The sequence below is a fragment of the Perca flavescens genome, chromosome 13 (genome assembly GCF_004354835.1).
Source record: "Perca flavescens isolate YP-PL-M2 chromosome 13, PFLA_1.0, whole genome shotgun sequence".
NCBI lineage: Eukaryota > Metazoa > Chordata > Actinopteri > Perciformes > Percidae > Perca > Perca flavescens.
The window spans coordinates 12,589,362-12,609,847 of NC_041343.1; the positions used below are offsets into that span (position 1 = coordinate 12,589,362).

At 38.5% G+C, this 20,486-nt stretch overlaps 1 protein-coding gene and 1 long non-coding RNA gene across 3 annotated transcripts in view; one reads left to right on the forward strand and one right to left on the reverse strand.

Moving 5' to 3' along the window:
* Positions 1-15,778, reverse strand: part of ar (androgen receptor) — a 30,626-nt gene extending 14,848 nt beyond the window's left edge. The window contains exons 1-3 of one of the 2 annotated variants that reach the window (XM_028595542.1): positions 14,454-15,778; positions 9,337-9,488; positions 6,191-6,307 (exon numbers count right to left, since the gene is read on the reverse strand). In XM_028595542.1, the coding sequence (XP_028451343.1) occupies positions 6,191-6,307; positions 9,337-9,488; positions 14,454-15,592 (1,408 nt within the window). In that variant the 5' untranslated portion in view covers positions 15,593-15,778. Of the gene's footprint in view, positions 1-6,190; positions 6,311-9,336; positions 9,489-14,453 lie in introns of both variants that reach the window. The other variant, XM_028595541.1, reaches the window with a different exon arrangement.
* LOC114566790 (uncharacterized) lies at positions 14,519-19,555 on the forward strand. Its single transcript, XR_003694094.1, has 2 exons — positions 14,519-14,993; positions 18,170-19,555. It is a non-coding gene; the product is annotated as an uncharacterized LOC114566790 (long non-coding RNA).
* The last annotated feature ends 931 nt before the right edge of the window (positions 19,556-20,486 follow it).

Genomic DNA, 20,486 nt, shown 5'->3' on the forward strand with positions numbered 1-20,486 from the left:
GGGAGTTTGTCCTCACCACTGTCGCGCTAAATGCTTGCTCTTGGGGGAATTACTGGAATTGTTGGGTCCTTGTATATTATAGAGTGTGGTTAAACCTACTGTATCTGTATAGTGTCTTGAGATAACTCTTGTTATGATTCAATACTATAAATAAAATTGAATTGAATTGAATTACATTCAGAGGAAAAATTCATTAGTGGAGATGTGGTCAACTAACTGCATAAAGAGTTGGTACACGTTGGCTGACCAGCACTGAGCTGTGGCATCAGTATCATAGATTGTTTCCAGCTAAAACTGACCTTCAGTGAATAAGCTGCAGACGTATCCATTTCAAGCCCATTTTCACTCAAATTGCACATGTAAAATTTATTGCACATTTTCTCCTCAATATACTCACATTTTTGTTCCCGTTCCCTCTGTCATTACCCGTCTCATCACCATTATAATCACCATCTTTATCCTAACTATCTTTTTAGGTTGCCAGGTGTGACTTGATTGCACAAAAAACACAAAGGTCAGTTTTGCACTTTTTTCTACCTCTTGAAATGCCTTTTTGCAATGTGTGCCTTTGCAGATCCCACTTTCCTCTCACTTTGGTGTCCAGGTTGTAGATGTCATTACATCATTAGCTCAACAATGAAAGTTGTGTTTCTGGAAGGGAATGAGGGAGCTGTGTGTCAGAGAGTCTGACTCAAGGAGAGAGAGAAGTGAGAGAGGTCTGATAAAAAAAAAACTTCCACAAAGTCTTCTGTCACTTTCTTCTACACAAACTATCTCCTTCTTCATGTCATGAACAGTAGGCGATTTCTTCTGTATTTTTTAATCGGAGCAAATCTGTGTTTATTTAGCTATATATTTTAGAGAATATTATAAATCCAAGATAAAACTGACAAATCTGTCTGCTACTTCAGCACCACAGACAGTGCCATGGATTAATCGATACACAGCACAGTTAGGCTATTAACATATCGGAGCAATGTTCGGGCCATAGATTCTAACTTGCACAAACCTCAGTCAAATAAGGGATCAATGAGTCAGGCACACTAGAATCAACATCAACAAAACAACCCCCCTGCCACTGCACTCTCTCAGGCTACTAGGGGATGCAATGTTATCCTGAATTAGTTGACTTTACTAGAAATTTTCATGGAAACCCGTTGCCTTAAACCGTTTAAGTTTTAACACAAGGTGAAACTTAACAGGTCAAGTTGTATTAACACAGAGCGGTAAGTTGATGCAGTAGACAAATCAAGTTTACATTAGTAGTCATTACTACAAATCATTAGTAAACATACATTATTTTTTCTGGAGTCATGTTGTCTAAAATAAGCATGTTAAAGTGACTATATGTAACTTTTGAATGTTTCTGAAACTGTAATTTTTTATCTGATGATCATAAATGACAGCAAACAGCAAACAAGACTAACAGTGAAAAGATATCTATTTTTATATCGTTTTTATTAATGCCTCTGCCCGGGCCTGATTTTTCCAGCGAAGTCACAAAATGTTTTGTGGTAGGCGCTACAGAGCACACATTCTGAAGGTTACAGATTTCGGTCTAAAACCGGAAAAGCCTGTGTTATTGTATCCAGCCAGGTAAAGGATGGCAGGAGATTTCTTTATGTAGGCCTAATTGTATTTAAATTTTATTTTAGAAGTAATCTGATGATGGCTGATACTGGGACAGGACCATCACACAAAAGAAGGAAATTGGGGAAAATGAGGAAATTAAACGAAGAACAAATAAAACCTAAAAGGGAAAGTGAAAGACAGGTGGCGAAACCGAGTCAATCTTGGTCGGGCTTTTTAACTAAGGAGACAATTACGGGATTGTTAATGATTCAAAAACGTCCCCAAATTGGTCCTCGGGTACGTAATATGTCTAATTCATTCATAAAATAACTTTACAATGCTCAATGTGGTTGTATGCCAGTAGTCTAGATTAAATTATATCCCCCTTCTGTTTAGTGCTGACATTTTATTCCTTTTAGTCCGTGTTTGTGTTGGCCTACTATTTTATTTTCCCGTGTCCCCCTGTAGTTATGGAAAGTGTCCTTGGGTTTCATGAAATGCGGGGAAACCACGTTGTGAAACTACGTTGGTTGCTACAACAATCTCTTAATGCTTTGGCTCTTGGCACAGTAACAGTGATACCCAGTTTAGCTCACGATACATCTAAAGTAGGCTAAGTTACCGTATGCAACACTTGAAATGCAACAATGCATCTGTAACTTATTCTCTTATTGTAAATTAATGATTTTCTGTCTGAGCAAAATATTCATCGCGACTATATGACCTCCTGGTAACGCTAACTCAGTAATAATACAGTGGGCAATAAAGCACCGTACAGCAGGTGTGGTAAAAACGCTTTTGTCCAAAGCGGCCGCTAGAATCAACACAAACTGAAAGTTACATATAGCCACTTTAAGTTAAATATGCAAAGAAACATAACAAATGTAAAACATTAGGCTACGTATCACTACTAAATAAATAATTTGTTTACATAAATATTATTTTTCCTTTATAACAGTATAATTTAAGAATAATGTATTCAATACATTTATCCCAAAAAAACAGAAAGGAAAAAGTTTTCCAAAGCATTGTGCTGCATGGAAAGCTTTACTCCAGAGACAGAACAACTAATTTCCAATCTGTGTATACTACTGCTACTGAACGCTTTCTCAATGCCCATCAGTCCCCATCCGGGTCTCGGTCATGGTGCAACAATAAATGTAGATAAACATGAACACTAAATTAATCATACAAAACTAAAACCAAGATCACATAAATGCACACCCTAAACATTAATTGAGAATTATTAAAAGACGCTTTAACTAGGACAGAAACCATTCAGAACATATTTCTCTTTCTCTTCTATTCCATGGGAGTCACACATGTGCAGTACCTAGGTAAGGACTAATAGCCAGAAGCAGAGTAGGGTGGGCCCTGGCAAGTATGCTAGTGTGATCCAAAACAAACCCGCTTCAGCCTTTAACCATGGCGTCAGTTCAGCAATACATGTTCAAACCCGAGTCTGATCCTGAAACACAGGCAGAACAACCAGAAACAGCTTCGCAACCTAAACTGGAGCAAGACGTTTCAGAGTGTTAAGTTATTTAAATGTAAAAAAATTAGGCTTTCATACGTAATGTTTTAATTCTGCACTGTCTCCTGGACATGGCGATACAACTATCTAAACTCTTCAGGTCTCTGCTCTAACTAGCTTGGTTTGAGGGCGTGCCACACTAGCAGGTAGGCGAGCAATAATGTCTGTTACAAAGTGACGCAAAATGACGCACATTTGTCAGGCTGGACTACAACAAAGCAGTTTGGAGCATTTTGTGAACAGTGTTTTCTGTGGGACAAGGTAACTCTATTTGGGGTGCACTTTGTTTTTTTCACTTTGTAAACTTTTACATGCACAGAAAAAGATATATAACATAATAAAGGGAAAGGGAAAAGCCAAAAAGCATCTTTAACATCCTTAGTTATCTCTAATATGTTCTGTGCACTGCATACTTAAGCTGACAAAAAATGTGATTTAGTAATGAATATAATTTTTAACAAAACATGAAAGAATAAGTAGTGACCACTAAAAAGTTGAATTTCAACTAAATCTGGGTTTACAGTGTAAAGAGGGGCAGGTCAGCAAGGGGCATGCATTTTGGTCATTTTGCTAATAAGGGGGATGGCATTACTACTCATATCACCTAATGGTTATGGATATATTAATGTTAATACTTTAAATGCCAAGGCAAGGATAGTTTCTGTGAAATAACCCAAATTGAAGCTAAAAAGAAATAAAAAAAACACCTGTTTAAGAATCACTTTAAACTTAATACATCAAAGGCCAGAATATTGACTTGAAACCATAAATTGTAGTTTTGTCTGAAAAATGCAAAATCACTTGTTACATTACTCCAGTGACTTAAAACAATGCCAAAACCATTGTCTCTGAATGATGGTTATATGACTTTGTTCAACTTAAAAGGAACACGCCGACTTATTGGTAATTTAACTTATTCACTGTAACCCCCAGAGTTAGACAAGTCCATACATACCCTTCTCATCTCCGTGCGTGCTGTAACGCTGTCTGACGGTTCCAGCATTAGCTTAGCCCAGCACAGATCCTGCAGGTAACTGGTTCCAACTAGCCTACTGCTCCCAATTGTGACAAAAGTGACAAAATAACGCCTATTTTTATATAATTTCCTATTTACATGTTGTGATTTGTATAGCCACAGAGTGTACAAAAAACAACGTAACATGAGACACAGCCATCTTCTAACAGTAAACAAACCGGGAACTATATTCTCAGACAGGCTTGCTGTGAGTATATCACTCCGCCCAAGTACTATATTCTTCCGCCTGAGAATATAGTTCCCGGTTTGTTTAGGGTTAAAAGATGGCTGTGTCTCATGTTACGTTGTTTTTTGTACACGCTGTGACTCTATAAATCACAACATGTAAATAGGAACATGTTGGCGTTATTTTGTCACTTATTGGGAGCAGTAGGATTACTGGAACCATTCACCTACAAGTTCTGTGCTGGGCTGATCCTGGAGCCGTCAGACAGCATTACAGCACGCACGGAGATGAGAAGGATATGTATCGACTTGTCTAACTCTGGGGGTTAAAGTGAATAAGCTAAATTCCCAATAAATCGGCGATTAACACCAAACAGAACGATTAACTAAGAACAAGATTTTACATGTTAACATTTTACACTAAAATCTTGCTATTATATAAGCAATACATTCTCAGTACAGGTCTCATAGCATCACCCCATTATTATCACTGAGCTGTGACACATAGCGCTGCCCCAGAGCTGCACAGAGTGAGAGTTCAGTGATTCACAGGCACCTTAGTATTGAGTCACTACTCTTTTGCATTTAAAGCCGGTAAAAGTTTCTTTAAGAATGACTAACTGGCTAAAATAAAAAATTAAATAGAATAAGGAATATATTTAAACTGACGCCTGATGACAGGACAGTCTTACTTTGTTGCACTGTCCTTTTTTCCATTAAGAAGTTGGAGGAGAATGCCAGCTTGTGTAAATCATTAACTAACTCTCACTCTCTGGTGGTGAAACAGAAGCTGGAGTGGCTATGGACGCATGCCTCACATGTGCCAAAGTGTACGCATTGGGTTAGATACACAATTTGTTCAATAAAATCTATATATAGATATACATGCATTTCAAATAACAGTATGATATGACACAAAGTTTATAATTTAATTTATATGACTTCAAATTCATTTGTGATTTTCCAAAAAAATCTAAATCCAATTAGTCAAACTAGAAACCACAGTTTCTTTCAGCATTTATGCCTCAGCTATTTACTTTTAAGTATTTTGAGTAAAAACTCTCTGGGATAATGAGACCAGTCTAATTTTTCTGCCTCCACTTCTACAAATGATTGTCAAAAAGTTTCCAGTGAATTACATGTCCAGGATGAGAACATAAGTGAAAGGAGGCTCTTTTTAACCACAGCTAGAAAAGGTGTGCTTTTTTACTTACAATCGCAGCATTAGATCACATTTTCCCTCCATGGGTTTGTCAGTGACTGGTGGCAAAATTACCAGCATGTCTGCTGCTTTAATTCACATGTCTCATGTCAGCTTTGTGCTTCCAGCACAATTTTCACCGTTAACAGAATGAGAAAATGGAAGAGAGGGAAAATTGAACACAGGACTAAAATTAGTCCACTACATGTCAATCTTTACAGCCTTATACGACGAACAGGTCTGGTTGACAGTAAGGAGAAGTAAATGGAATAGGTCTAAATTGCATGGCAGCTCAGTCAGGGGCTTGATTATCAGTAACATCCCCTATTGTGATGATGCTGCAATTGAGGAGAGCCAGCTAAGATGTGCAGTGCAGAGAGAATAAAGTACTTGGTCTTTGGGAAACCATGAATAGTTTCACTTGTATGGCTTCACTTTCTCTGTAGTGTGCTTTGTTCATACTGTATGTAGTGTTTATTATAGTCCATACTGCACACATGCATATATTTTTAATGCACATTGCATGCACTACTGCACACATCTAATGTGAAATGCAACTGATGATAACAGGTAACACTAACAAAATAATCAGTGGTTAGTAACACCATAACTAACCACAGCAATAAAACAAAATAAACAATGTTTCTTTAAAAGAAGTTTTTGGTATATTAATCCATCCTACCTCCGAGAGTCATTCCAGCTTCGAAACACTTCTTCAGCCGACAAGACGGACAGTTCTTTCTTCTTAGCTTATCGATGGTGCAGTCGTTTTTGCTCGCACACAGGTATTTCTGTTTGCCTACTTGGACACAGAAACCAGAGGTTACTTGTAGACAAACATCTGTTGAATGATTGAAAATATTAAACACTGGATGTACATGCAGTGTTTCCTCTATGTTGATTGGCAAGTGGCGGTACGCCACAGTTAGATTTCTCCCGCCACGGTATCAGAAATGTACAAAAAGCCGTCTATCAGCAGTGACCATTAGAAAGCACGTCCAAGAATAGCGCGGACACGCGCTTCACAACGCAAGTGGGCACACGTGCCACTCGGAGAAAAGGGAGAAAGAAAAAAGAGACAGGCTGTCCGGAGGACCCGGTTGAGATGGCATGTGTGCATCCTTGAGAACTGTAAGTTGTATAACTTATGTTGTCAGTTCATTTAAGCCTGTATTAGTCTATAGTTCTTGCACATTTTTAGTTTCACCTTCACCTGCTAGCTAAATTGCACGTGGCTGTTGATTCTATACAACGCACTTGATATCATATCATGGCATAGTAGGCTAAACCGTGATTATTTCATACATTCATGTCCCGAAACATATTGGGGGAAATTCATTCAACATAATTCACAGCCAAATAACAATTAAAAGTATGTTATTTGAACATTTATAACCTAACCTAACCTGGCACTGCCTCCGTTTTGGTGTCTGCTGCGGTCCGCCGCTTCCCTTTTTTTCCTCCATAAACTCCGCTCTCAGCAACTTTGCCAGTTGCTGCATGAACTTCCTCAGGGACATTTTACAGCTGGTGCACTCCTTGGAGAGGATGTGTGCAATGATTCCAGCCAGTTGTAGCATGTATAAAGTTATATGAACACGTAGACAGCTACCGGCCATCTACGTGTACCGCGCCTTTCACAGAGTGAGCGGCCGGTGCTTTCCTTCTGATTCAGAACAGAGTCCATCCACGCCGTAGCCTACGTTACCGACTCTGGCTTTGCCTTCGGCCCATCGGTGATGCCCACACTTGTTACTCGAAAGTTACGTTTCTCTGACAGAGACTATGATTATTACTAAGCAACCAAGATGCATCTTCAACCACGCAAAAGATTAAAAACAAAACCGCGAAAAAATGGCCAAAATAGGTAAAAGTGATTGTATTTTCTTTGCCTTTTGTGTAATGTAGGCTATATAAAAACAATTTTAAATAAAAATACAGACTCTTTTAGGAAAAGTCAGGTACCAGCTATTACATTAATTGTTACTCTTATTTTATTACATCCTGTGTGTGTATATATACACATATATTTATATATTTATACTTATATTGTCTGTTCTGTTAACCTGTTTGTTTAACTTATTTTAAATAATGTGTGACATGCACCTACGACACCAAAACAAATTCCTTGTATGTGTAAAAAATGTACTTGGCAATAAAGCTTTTCTGATTCTGATTTCTGATTCTGACACATACATTTCAAAACGTCCTGGCCATTCTAGTGTTAAAGAACAGGCCACAGGGGGACCATCTAGCAGCATGTATACTGCCCTACAAAGCAAAAAGGCAGTAACTGCATTTTTGGTCAAAAATGAGTTATTATCATTTTCATGACATTCAAGGCATCATTTGTTATGTGACAAAACATTTTATCTCAAATGTGTGGCAAAAAATGGCAGTCGTTTGTACAGTAACTGCAAAAAGCCCTAGTGAAACAAAGCAAGAGTACAGCAACATCCATTACTGTATTCTTGTTATGTTTTACCTAACAAAAAATAACTGTGTTGCTGCGCAGTGAAGTTACTGTTTCCATGGTGAACACACACAGCTGATTTTGCGGCATCCTCACAAAACGGTTTTAACATTTGCGATTTCACCCTTCTAACTTCACACAAATTTTGTTTGAGATGGCACAAAGCCGGGGAAAGAAGATGGTCGAACTGGCGTTGAAAAGAAAATACACAGAGAATGATAAGTAACGGTGACAGATTAAACATTTAGAGGCTAGGCTATCACAATATAAACACCTGTCAGGCAGGACTTCCTGTCAGAGGGCCATTCAGATAGCATTATGCTAACAGGCAATACATAATAATGTGGTCCTATTCAAAATAAATTGTCCCCATTTTGGCCTTGATACAGCTTAGCAATGTGAGACTTTAAGCAGCCGTTTCAGCACCAGAACAGCTTCCGGGTGGAAAATATTGACCTAAAATGGTCAAATTAGTTTTGGTTTTGGTATATCCTTGTTCAGGAAAACAAATGGTTCCAATTATTTCAAATACAGTGTATCTAACACACCCAGAGCCCAAGTTGTGGCAAAATAGTTTTTGGAGAATCTGTAGTTACTGCCTTTTTCCTTGGTATGGTGCCACGTTTTTGGTAAGTAATACAAAGCAAGAATAGGGGTAAAATATCAAATTAAATATGAGGATTGATATGTACAAAGAATAAGCTAATATAAAGTAACAAAAACAGCCACATGTTCAATAATTTACCTACAACTACTTAGCTGGATGACAGGATAACTTTAAAGTAATTTTTCTCAGTTCTGCACTCTGCGTAGTTACTGCCTTTTTGCTTTGTAGGGCAGTATGCTACTCAGCATTAATGGGCCACCTCTTTCTGAATTCCCCTATAGCCGAGCCTTGGAGTTATTTTTGCAAAAGACAAGAAAAATCAAATGCACACAGCAAGGCTGCAAACTTTACCACTGAGGCAAATATGCAATTAGTTTCAATATGAATGGTTTCATACTATAGCCTACTTTGGGTTTTGGTTTCCCTATGAATAATTTCTTGTAAAATTCATTTTGTAGACCTACAGTTCCTCAAAAATACAGTTCAATCAAAACAAAATGAAAATATGCCTCATGTGTGAATATGTTCAGTTCCGTTTAATACATAAAACATTTGGCGGAGGGGCGCGGGACTAGAGGGGGGGTTTCCGACAGATCTGCCCCCACTGCTAAAAGAAATCCTAAAGGAAACACTGACATGAATCTGTGAAAGTGATTCCAGCTGAGATAAAAGGCAACAGGTTTAGCTGTTGAGTACTAGGATCAGTGTAGAAAAACTCGGGACCCAAGTGACCCCCTTTAACTTCTACCTTCTGCAGCTCTTTTGAAGAAAACCTTGCAGCTGCCACAGGTGAGCGCACCGTAATGGCAGCCAGAGGCCTCGTCTGAACAGATCAGGCACATCCTCTGTGGTGGAAAGAAGAACTCCATGGGAAACATGTGCTCTCTGCCAGCCTCGAACCTGCAGTCGAACATATGAAACAGGACTTCTATAAACCATGAACGGCTACAGTAAAAGACACTCGTTGATATATAAAAAAAAACAAAAAAAAACTGTTAATGATCCTCTGTTGATGACTGACATTTGATTGTTGTTTACTGGTATTATATCTGTATAATATCATTATTATAAAATTATTTATTTTCATTAGAAGCCATTGTTGATGTTCCTCACTGGGTCACTTCACATTATTTCCTTACCCCCGCCAAGAAGGTTAGCAGGATTACGGAAAAACTACCGGCCCGGTTTTAATGGAACTTGGTGGTAAGGTGTAGCATGGGCCAAGAAGAAGCCCCTTACATTTTGGAGCATATCAGAATCACAGGGTGGATACACAAATCCTTTTTCACTTTCACTAACATTGCGAGATCACGATATAAAGCCTTGGCCGAGGTCTGTGGTCTCAGAGTTCCCCTCTTGTTATTCATTGTTTAGGTATTTCACTTGTTTGTATTCCGGCTTTATTATCTTGTGAAACTAATATATCCCATTTTAGGATAAATAAAGCCTAAACCTGGGCTCATATACCACAGTATGTCCAAACAGTAATTGCTTTTAACTTGTTAAATACTGTCCAAACTGTAACCCCAGAGCAGTTACTGTTCACTCCCCATAACTGGGCTATGGCCTCTAAGTGGACAGGACGAAACATGTGTGGGAAAGATTTCCGAGCCATCCATGCAGCCAAGAGGGGAGGGGCTGGAACGATGGGCGCCCAGCTTCAGCCTTGAACACAGAGAGATTGGAAAAGGTTCAGACATAACGTTGCCTCAGTGACGTGCAACTTAGATATCAAGGTTTGCTGTAAAAGAGACAAGGGTGAAGCTGAACTGTTTCCTAGGTGATTTTAGGTCACATTAGGGGAATTAGAGAACAAATGGGGACACTGGTGTTACATGGAAATGATTTACACTGTATGTTCGAAATATATATATAAATATATCATTCTCTGTCAGGGGTTAGAAGATTCTTTCTTTTTTAAATGATCAGATTTGACTATATTTATATTGTAGATTGGCTTTAATATTTCTGTTATAGATTATTATCAAATCCATGTTTAGCCACACCCTTGGAATGTATATAGTTTAAAAGAAATTATTGGATAACAAAATATAAAGACATACGATGCACAAGAGAAAATTAAATAATGTGCAGAAACACATATACTCACTGACCCATACAGATAAATGTTTTCTATTACATTTTACTGGTACCAAACCATTTTGTGTGAAACATCTCCACAATGTCTTTATTTACATAAAACGAATGGTCTTTTTCGTATTTTAATGGTTTTTAACTATAAATGTCAGTAAAATCTAACTGAAGCCATTGCCCATGCACAATGCTGTTTGATTAATGCAGCAGAGTAGGAGGATTATTGGTACCTCTGTGGGTTCTACTGTATGTACAGTATGCAATAGCAATAATTTTCTATAATAAACTTTAGAATGGAAAACTTTATAAAGTGTTTTAGGTTGTAGAACCAGGGTTGCAATTAAATACAATCATTCAATTAAAATAATATTAGATAATATTAGATAGAACCAACAATAATAAAACAGATAAAACATGTTGATATATAACAGTGTGCTGGGATTAATGAAAAGCTTTTTTTTTTTTTTTTTTTTTTTTTTTTTTTTTGTGAAAAAGATGTCACTGATTCTGCAGCCCAAGATCTTTAGGCAGGGAGTCCAGATCTGAGGGGCCCTGACTGTAAAAGTTGGTCACTTTTAGCCTTGAACCAGGACAGGAAGAGCCAGCAGAGCCCTGTCTGAGGATCCAATGCTGCTGCATGAGCCACTTCCATGATCGTTAATAAATGTCAATGAGCTATTTGAAATACACGCTTTCTCGCACAGATTTGCTTCAGCTTGTTTCATTTTTATTTGTTTGCCTCATTTCACTCTGTATTATTTGCTAAAACTAATATGCATTCATGAAGATTTTGAAGTCAAAGTAAGCTTGTGAGCTTGGAAACTGTGTATTCAGTGTTTATCCTTGGGCTAAATAGTTAACATCTGTTTTCAATCATTTGTGAGGTATGATCACTAGATATAATTCACTTCACTCCATACAACGATGAGTCCAAATTGGAGGCATACAGGGTCCACTTCTCACTCTGCTCTGTGCTAATGCCCCTTTAGGTCTTAAAATCTGGTTGGTTAAAGATAAATTCATCAGTCTGTTTGTGTGACAATTACAATTAGAAAGTTTAAGTACAGCACAATGCCACCAGACCAGTGTGGCCGCACTGTCAGCTAGAGTCCCAGTATTCAAACAAAACTACACATAACTGCAATGCCATGTACGCTCAATCAGCTGTGCCAGAATGTAGTAGTTAAAGAAGAATTCAGATCTTTCACTTACAGTGAAGTTGAAGCAGCAAATACTCCACCTCAAGTGAAGGTCCTGTATTCAAAACCTTACTCAAGTAATAGTGCGTAAGAGTTATCAGCAAAATTAACTTGAAACTTGAATATATGATGTTTTTGAATTAACATTACTGCTGCATTAATGTGTATGTTGCAATTTACTGCTCTAAATGTTTAAGGTTGTGCTAATTTTAACTCCTTTATGTTCTTTGGGCAGTTTAATCTACAGCAATGCATCCTATTCTATAAGATCATCACATGTGCAACACATCCTCATACCTAAACAACATTATAGGTTGATTTTATCGATTTGTAAATGGACTGTGTTTACATAGCGCTTTTCTAGTCTTAACGACTACTCAAAGCGCTTTTACATAGTACAGGAACCATTCACCATTCACACACTGTTGGCTGAGGCTGCCATACAAGCTGCTCATCAGATTAACACACACATTTACACACCAACGGCGCAGCATTATCAAGAGGAAACCTGTACCTCTCAGCGCTCCAGTGTCTATATGCTTATGCACTTGGTGACATCCTGCTCACCAAGTCTAAACTGAATAAACCATGATCTGAGACAGAGGTCTGGCTCGGGACATCTGTCAATGATCAATCATCTCTCTCTCTCTCTCCCAGTGCAATCCCTATTTTTACCTATTGCAATCCAAATATTCAATAATGACAAATTACCATCAAAATATAAGCAGCATGCCCATTTTGCCATTAGGCAAAGCATGTTTAGGACTCTATGTCTTATTAATTGAAACAGAAAAAACTTAGATCACAGTGTTTCTCTGTGTCCTCACATTAAGAACACCACTGATTACTGTTTGATCTATATTCCTTGCTTAGATGTTTCTAATTTAGTAATATAAACAAGCCATATGGTTGTTTGGTTTGGAGCATGTTGGCACTTATGTACTGAGCTCTAATAGCCAACATTGGTGTCATTGTTCTCAAATGAGGCAAACAAATGAAAATCCAACAACCTGAAACAAACATAAGCAAATCTATGCAAGGAAGCATGTATTTCAAGCAGTTCATTGATATTTATCTGGTCAACAATCACTATCAATGATTCACTAGCGCAGTGAAATCACAGACAGTTGGAGAAAAGCATGATGCCTTAGTCTGGGGTACACATGGTACCTTGTGTCCGTCAGTCAACATGTCTACTCTGTGGCCTTTGTATTCCTGGAGGCAACACTCAGATTTGGCAGACCATGCAAATAATTTATAACGTTGAGAAAATGTCTAACCCAACACTAACAAAGCATGTGAAAAGCTTTGGATACATTTGTAAAATTATCAGCATGCGTCTGAAGTTGTCACAGATTTTTTGTTTTAACCACTTGCTTCCACTTCAAACCCAATTGGAATCAAACATTATTTTCTGTAATTTTGTGTGTATTCTGTACTTCGGAAAACAATCAAACTAATTCAGTGAGAATATTCTCCTACAAGAAAACTCGATTTATGCTTGCACACAAAGCCGTATATCAGAAGACAAAGAACACATTTCAGTGATACGCATATTTTCACTGGATGCATTCTGAAATAGTTGTATTAAAGAATAGAATTACACTTTCTTGATTTGTGTTCAAATGGATGTTATGTTATGAGCAGGTGCTGCAGACAAAACCCTGAAAACAATATTTTTTGATGTTTGATGAAAAAGCATGCAAGGACGAAAAAAAAATGTCTTCAGAATTTTGTGAATTTTTATGTTTAACAAATCTTACAGATATTATTACTTTATCCATTTTATTTACAGTGTTAGCTTTCATAAAGCATGGCTTCATAATGGGGAATTACTCAAAATAAAGGAACATTTTTACAACAATTTATTTTAACATGGGCTCTTTCCACTCTCTTCTCCTCAATTAGAAGGAACTTCGTTTTAAAACTTTGTCAGTAATAATTGAAATATAAAAAAACATGAAATCAGCTCTGGGTTAAAATGCAAGGATGTGAACCAGCCAAATATATTCCTACATCTGTTTCAAAATGCAGTACAACCTCAGTTTGATGATCTTAAGTTTGCAAAGCATTTATTAAAAGTAGCCTAATAATGTCGTAAAATACACTTTTGTAAAAATAAGAGAATAAAAGTATTCCTTGTTATTTAAAAAAAAACATAAATACCAAACAACTGTCTTAAAGCAGAATGAGAGCCTAAATATATCTAGATGATGACGTTTATGTTATATTATGAGAAAGTGTTGCATTTTGTTGCCATTAAGATATCAATCAACTAAAAAACGTCGAATTTATGTGGGAGTAACTCTACAGATGACAGACTCTTAACATTCATGTCTGGGTCAGATTAAGGTTAGACTGTGGTCACACTGGAGATGGCTAGCACTAAATAAGGATCAGAGTGTAAATGTGTTGCAATATATTCTAGAAGTTAGAACAAACTCACCCTTCTCTGCTCTCCAAATATTAGGTTATTTCAGCTTATTTATCACATACTACAATCTTATTATTATTATTATTATTATTATTATTATTATTATTATTATTATTATTAATTATTAGTATTACTTACCTGGTGTCATTGTAGGCGACATCTAGCCATTCGCCAACTTCAGTCTTCACGTAGTTGGGGTTGGGATAAGGCGGCCTCAGCATCCCGCCAGGGTACCACTGCTCAGGACGGATGACGCTCCTTTCATGTGGATTACATATGAACGCGGTGTTGGCCCCTGTGCTCTGTGCATCCATGCACTGCCTCGAGCCCCAACACTGAGTGTTGTACTTCTCATTAAAGGTGTAATGACTGCCCCACAATGCCGATTCACCGGTGTCCTCACATTCCACTTTGACGCTGTATTGTTCTGGCTGATAACACCCGAACTTGTTCTCCATGGCTTCCCCGAAGTCTATCGCTTCGTCAGGTGGCTTGTAAACTCGGCACGGTCGCTCTGTAGCCGTCTGACCGAAGTGTGCCAAGTTGCCTGGCGCGGATATGGCATAAGAACAAGAGGCGGCACGCGCTCTGTCCAGTTGACCTGTCCCTTCTGAAGTTGTGTCATCAGCCTCGCACACTAGTGTGAAGTTCTGCTCGTCCACAGATGTCCGAGTGGAGGTAAGGTGTTGAAGACGCGCATCAGTCTCTGAACTTTTGAACATTTCCACAAGTTGCTTCTGGTCGTGCAGGGGACGCTCGGGGCACGTGTAGTACTCGGTGACAGCACCCTGAGCTCCGGGGCACTTCAGAGGCACGGCTCCGACTCCGAACAAATACTCTCTTCTCATTTGGTCATTTGCGGCACGCGGGGGCAGAGTAACGTCCATGTCGCTCAGTCCCAGCGACACGGACACAGCTTTGCACAGCTCCCTGGTTGTTTCCGAGATTGTGGTGCAGGCAGAAAAAGAGCTACTGTCGCCCACACGGCAGTCAGCGTTTAACAACTCCTCATGAGGAGCAGCAGCTGTCTGGCAGCAGGGTTTTTCCATGTCACAGGCTAGCGGGCTAATGTGTCCGGAGCCGTAAATGTTTGCGTCCATACTGTCGGGTTCTGTCAGCCCACCGGCACCGTTTTCTGTTGAGGTTTTAGTAAAACAGACCCGACTTTCTTCAGTTTTTAGCGCCATGCTGGGAGCGCTCACAACGTCGCCTGTCTTTCTTTTCTCCCCACTTGGCCACATTTTGGTCCGAGAAAACTGTCGGTTAGTTTGGCTCATTTCCCAGAAAGTGTTTACTTGGCCAATATACCGAACTTTGCACGACAAAGGTCTCTTCAACCCCCACGTTGGGGAAAAACTGTTTTAGTAAAGGTGTTAAGGGAGCTACAGCAGTCACAAACTCCTCCTTAACTGAGATTCTCAGAGTCAGAGCTATTCGCTCAAGTTGGGTTTGATGGGAAGGGAATCCAGGAAAGGACTTTTGTATCCGTCAAACGCGAGCACTTCTCCCACTGAAATAAAAGCAGAGCGCTGAATGATTTATTTGTCAAATGCTTAAATGCGGAAGACAGATGAGAATTCACGTTGATATTTAGGCCTACATCATGTATGTTTCACACAAAGCAAACCCATCATTTATGTAGGCCTAGTAGCCTACATGTTTATTGACTCTCTGCGACTTCCTCGGGGCACGAGCCTATTTCCCATTCAGCCCGAATACGCAGTTTCTGTTTTTACTCCCCAATTAAAAAGTGATTGTTGAAGTTAATCATTTTAAAGAGGTGTTTTCACAGTGCCCCACAGTTTGCATGCTGCTATTAGGCCAGTGGTCAGTTATTCAGATAATACAGATACACCTGCTAACATCTGCAAAAGGTCTGTCATCAATAGCACAGTCAGAATCCAGAAGGCCTATACACAGCCATCTGAATTAATGGGTCAAAGGGACATACCGTCTTGTATTTTAGTGGGATCAGAGATGTTTTACAGAGCCAACCATTAAATATTAAGAAAAGCAAAAATGATACAGTTGTCACCACACATTGAATTCAAGAATTATGGGAATTCAGGGCATTTTTTGCTATCCCCTTAAACTCCCTTTAATGTTTGTCCTTTACTGTGCAGGAAGATGTGTGTGCACATCTTTGTTTTGTTTTCACATTCATCTGCTGAAGGAGGAAAGTTTTGTTTTGCACACCTTATATCTGAGTTTAAGACATATCATACTATTAAAGGATTTTGTGACATCACAACATAAACATCCTAATATTCACCTTAATGTGATGTGGAAACTTAAAGCCTCCACTGGGCATACGCCGAGAATGGACTAAACGGCTTGGGTCCAGTATAACTTTTGAAATAAACACTTTTTGCATATTCAAAGATTCAGATTTTTCAATGAGGAAGAGGGAGTAGTTTTAATAATTTGAACAAGGTCACTGAACGTTTTGTGGAAAAAACATATCAGACTCACATTATTACTCAAAGCAGAGCATTTTTATGTCTAAACCCTTACAGTGTAAATACATGTTTTTTCAAACATATATACATATGTACTCATATACTGTATATCAGAATTTGTTTTAATTAATTAATATTTTTCAGCATATCCTGTTATATTTCATGGTTATACTGTACTATTTCATGCATATGCCACTGCAACTTCTCATAGACTGACACATACCAAACTCAAACTAGTTAGCACAGTCATTACCGCAACATGGCTGTGCGCACTGTTGACAATATGTCTATCCCACTGTTTTGGGATAGACAGAAATGGAATCTCCAGCATTTTTTGTGGGAGTTCTTCAGTTGAAGAAGTTCTGTTTGTTGACAAAAACACTCTACATTACTTTTAGAGCACCCATCAGCTTTTGGAACTTCCTTTTCTCCAGCCATGGCCACAACAGCTGAAGGCCAAGGTTTTTCTGGGAAACGCTTGTCAGATCTTGGCTTCCCAAGTTAGAAACTTGGCCAGAAAAAAAAAATTGCTGTTGCAACAGCAAGGTCGAGGCAGTTGAGGTAACTAAATGAGTTTCCCTCATAAGTCCTAACATCTCTTGGCACCACTACCTGGACAGTATTCTGACATTTGTCACAGTCAGAGCTCATGTCATATGACTTAGTTTCGTCATTCTCATGCTTTTAAATTGTTCATACATGGCACATGAAATTCCTCATCATCAGGTACCCTACATCTTCCTTTCCAGAGCTGCTGTCATCAAAACCTCGCAATATAAACCTGACAGCCAGGTGCTGCATCATCATGATGTGACAATAAGCTAATATAAACAAACTTTTTCATCATTATTCATAGTAACAGTGAGACACAAGCGCCATCATGAGACCAAACAGGAAAACATTACCTGCTTTTCATTTCTATAAAGCGTAGCGCTTGATACATTATGTCAAATGCTTGTTTGAAATGACAGTCACATCACATGATTCATGATGTTCAAACTGATGCTCACAGTGTATCCTTAAGAAGCCAGAGGTGAAGTTAAAACCCATCAAAGTGCTATAAATATTATTTCTATATAAAGACATATAAAAGAATTTAAAAAAAATTATTTCCCCTTGTACATTTGTCATTTCTCATACTGTACAGGGAACATACAGCCTAAGAAACATGAATAAAAGTTTTCTGACAAACGTTTTAAGCATCTATTTTAGACAATATTTATTCATCATCATCATCATCATCATCATCATTATTATCATCATTGTCATTATCATTATTGCATAGATTTATTGTGCATTTATGGGATAGAAACTATGAAATCAGTGAGGTGTCTTGTCAATGCATAGATGCTATAATTTCTACCAACCAGCTATCACTTTTCTTTCTGTTTTCAGAACCCCAAATCTGACAACCCTTTTCAGCAAGAAACATGCAGAAAAAAGACCAAAAACCTTTAAAAGGCTTTGTGTGACTATCTTTACAGCGGGCTGGACTAAGAACGACGAATCACAGACGACAAAAGGAAAACCAGCAGTATGAGCATCTCTCCGCGATGAACTGAACAACTTCCATGCACACTTTGAGATAAACTCTCCGGCTTTTTGCATACAGGCCAGTTAGATCTACTGACAACTCCATCTCCCTCGCCCTCACTGCCCTCTCCCACCTGGACCAGAGGAACACATATGTGAGAATGCTGGTCATCGGCTATAGTTCAGCATTCAACACCATTGTGCCCTTTAAGTTTGTCACCAAGCTTAGAGACCTGAGGTTCAACACGTCTGTGATTGATCTGGCGGAGCTCTACACCCAGCAATGTAAGAAGAAGGCCAACAGGATTATCAGACACAAATCATCCCAGCCATTAACTGCTCTGCCTGCTGCTGTCCGGCAGACGGCACCGAAGCATTCAGTAGCACAATAACATACATTGCCACAGCAGTGACATGTTTGGAAGTATGGGGGTTTTCCCTGCTCGTGCTGTGTCCTTGATGCTGTGAATTAGTTTTGACACTGATCATGACAGTGGATCTGAAGGTTGTTTTTCTCATGAGGTTGAGTACTGATGTTAACTTTTCTTTAAGGATGGCCTTCACAGAGTTTTTTATATCTCCCTAATCTGACCATTCTACCCATTGCCAGCTGGGAGAAGATGACTCGTACGCACATAGCCACATACAAATATAGTCAGTACACAAAATATTAATCAATGCATTCATCTACCCAGCTCACAACAGCGTCACCAAGGCAGATTGTTCAGGGCTGCTATTGCATTGTTTCTTAAAATATGCTGCCATTTGTCCTGCAGCTCTCCCATAAAAGGTGAAGGCTTCTCTTAGCTGGTGGAACCCTTCAAATAGCTTGCAACACCAAGACTCCATGTGGGGTAACTATCATACAACAGAAGTTGTTCTTGCCATGGAATAGCTTACAAAATTTGGAGAATAAGCTTATTTGGCACTATCTTGTCAAACAGTTTACATATTGTTGGTCATGCCTGTCAAAGCAGCCCCGAGACTGCAGTTAAGATGTTGCTGTTTGTGTTTTTGTCTTGTTGTCTTGTCTGTTGACAGCTACTGACTTCAAGCAATACTAGAATAACTACAGCGAACCTGCTGAAGCAAAGTGCTTCAGACAGTCAACTCTTTAAAACAGAGACAAGGGTTGCAAAAGGTACATTTTCCAAGGGAAGCTAAGCTTGTGAATTTTGGAACAATTGCACAATTCCAATAGTTAAAGATAATTATGTAATATGTCTGCATTAAAATATCTAAACCTACTATACCTATTACTTGAATTGTAACCATGCTCTGCATTCAGCAGCACACTCTTTCATCACAGCAAAGTGCACAGTTTATAAACTTTTAACACATTCTGCTAGTTTTTCCTAGCTAGCTGGGGGATGTACCTTCATTGGTTGTTCACTTTAAATCCAAAGTTTGCACATGGCCTACATTGTCAGCTCAAATTAGAAAAGTACCTTTCCCCATTAGTTAACTTGCTAGCTAACTCACCACAAAGCACATTTCCCATTGTATGTATATGACAAACTGATGGCTTTTTTAATTACAAAAAATGAACAAAGGGCTTATTCTTCAGAGGGTTAATTGATTGATAAATTGATTATTTCATTTCTATTATAGAAGGGTTTAAAATTATGTTTATCATGTGGCGAAAGGTTTGTTTCCATCTACGTAAAAACAGCTTGTGCATATTACTCAAACATAACCCATATATTCCATACATTCTCTATTACTGTTATTTCCAGTTAATTCCCATAAATTGCTTTTGGATCCCATGGAATGTTTCCACCTTCTCAAATATACTACAAAAATACTATATATTATATACAGTTTTAAATGTTATCCAGGATGATATGGTCAAATATGGCTCTGCTGCACAGGCATCTTACTATACGTCTTTGCGCTAGCACCAAAACATGAACTGCCCAATCAATCAAAATCTTCTGATACACAACTCCAATCTGAAAAATCGTACTCATGTAGACACAGCAGCTGTTGGATCTTAATTTTAATAATAATGTTGCTTTTCATTGTATTTTCTTGCAATCCATCACTGAACTGTTCAAGTGAAAACCATCAGAAAGAGTAAAATCCAATGGCCAACATGCACTCGTTCAGATAAAGATGTAAATGCATGTTGTTGCATGTCAACTCTCTTTGCCTTCTTATGTTTCCATCCAGTTGCTGT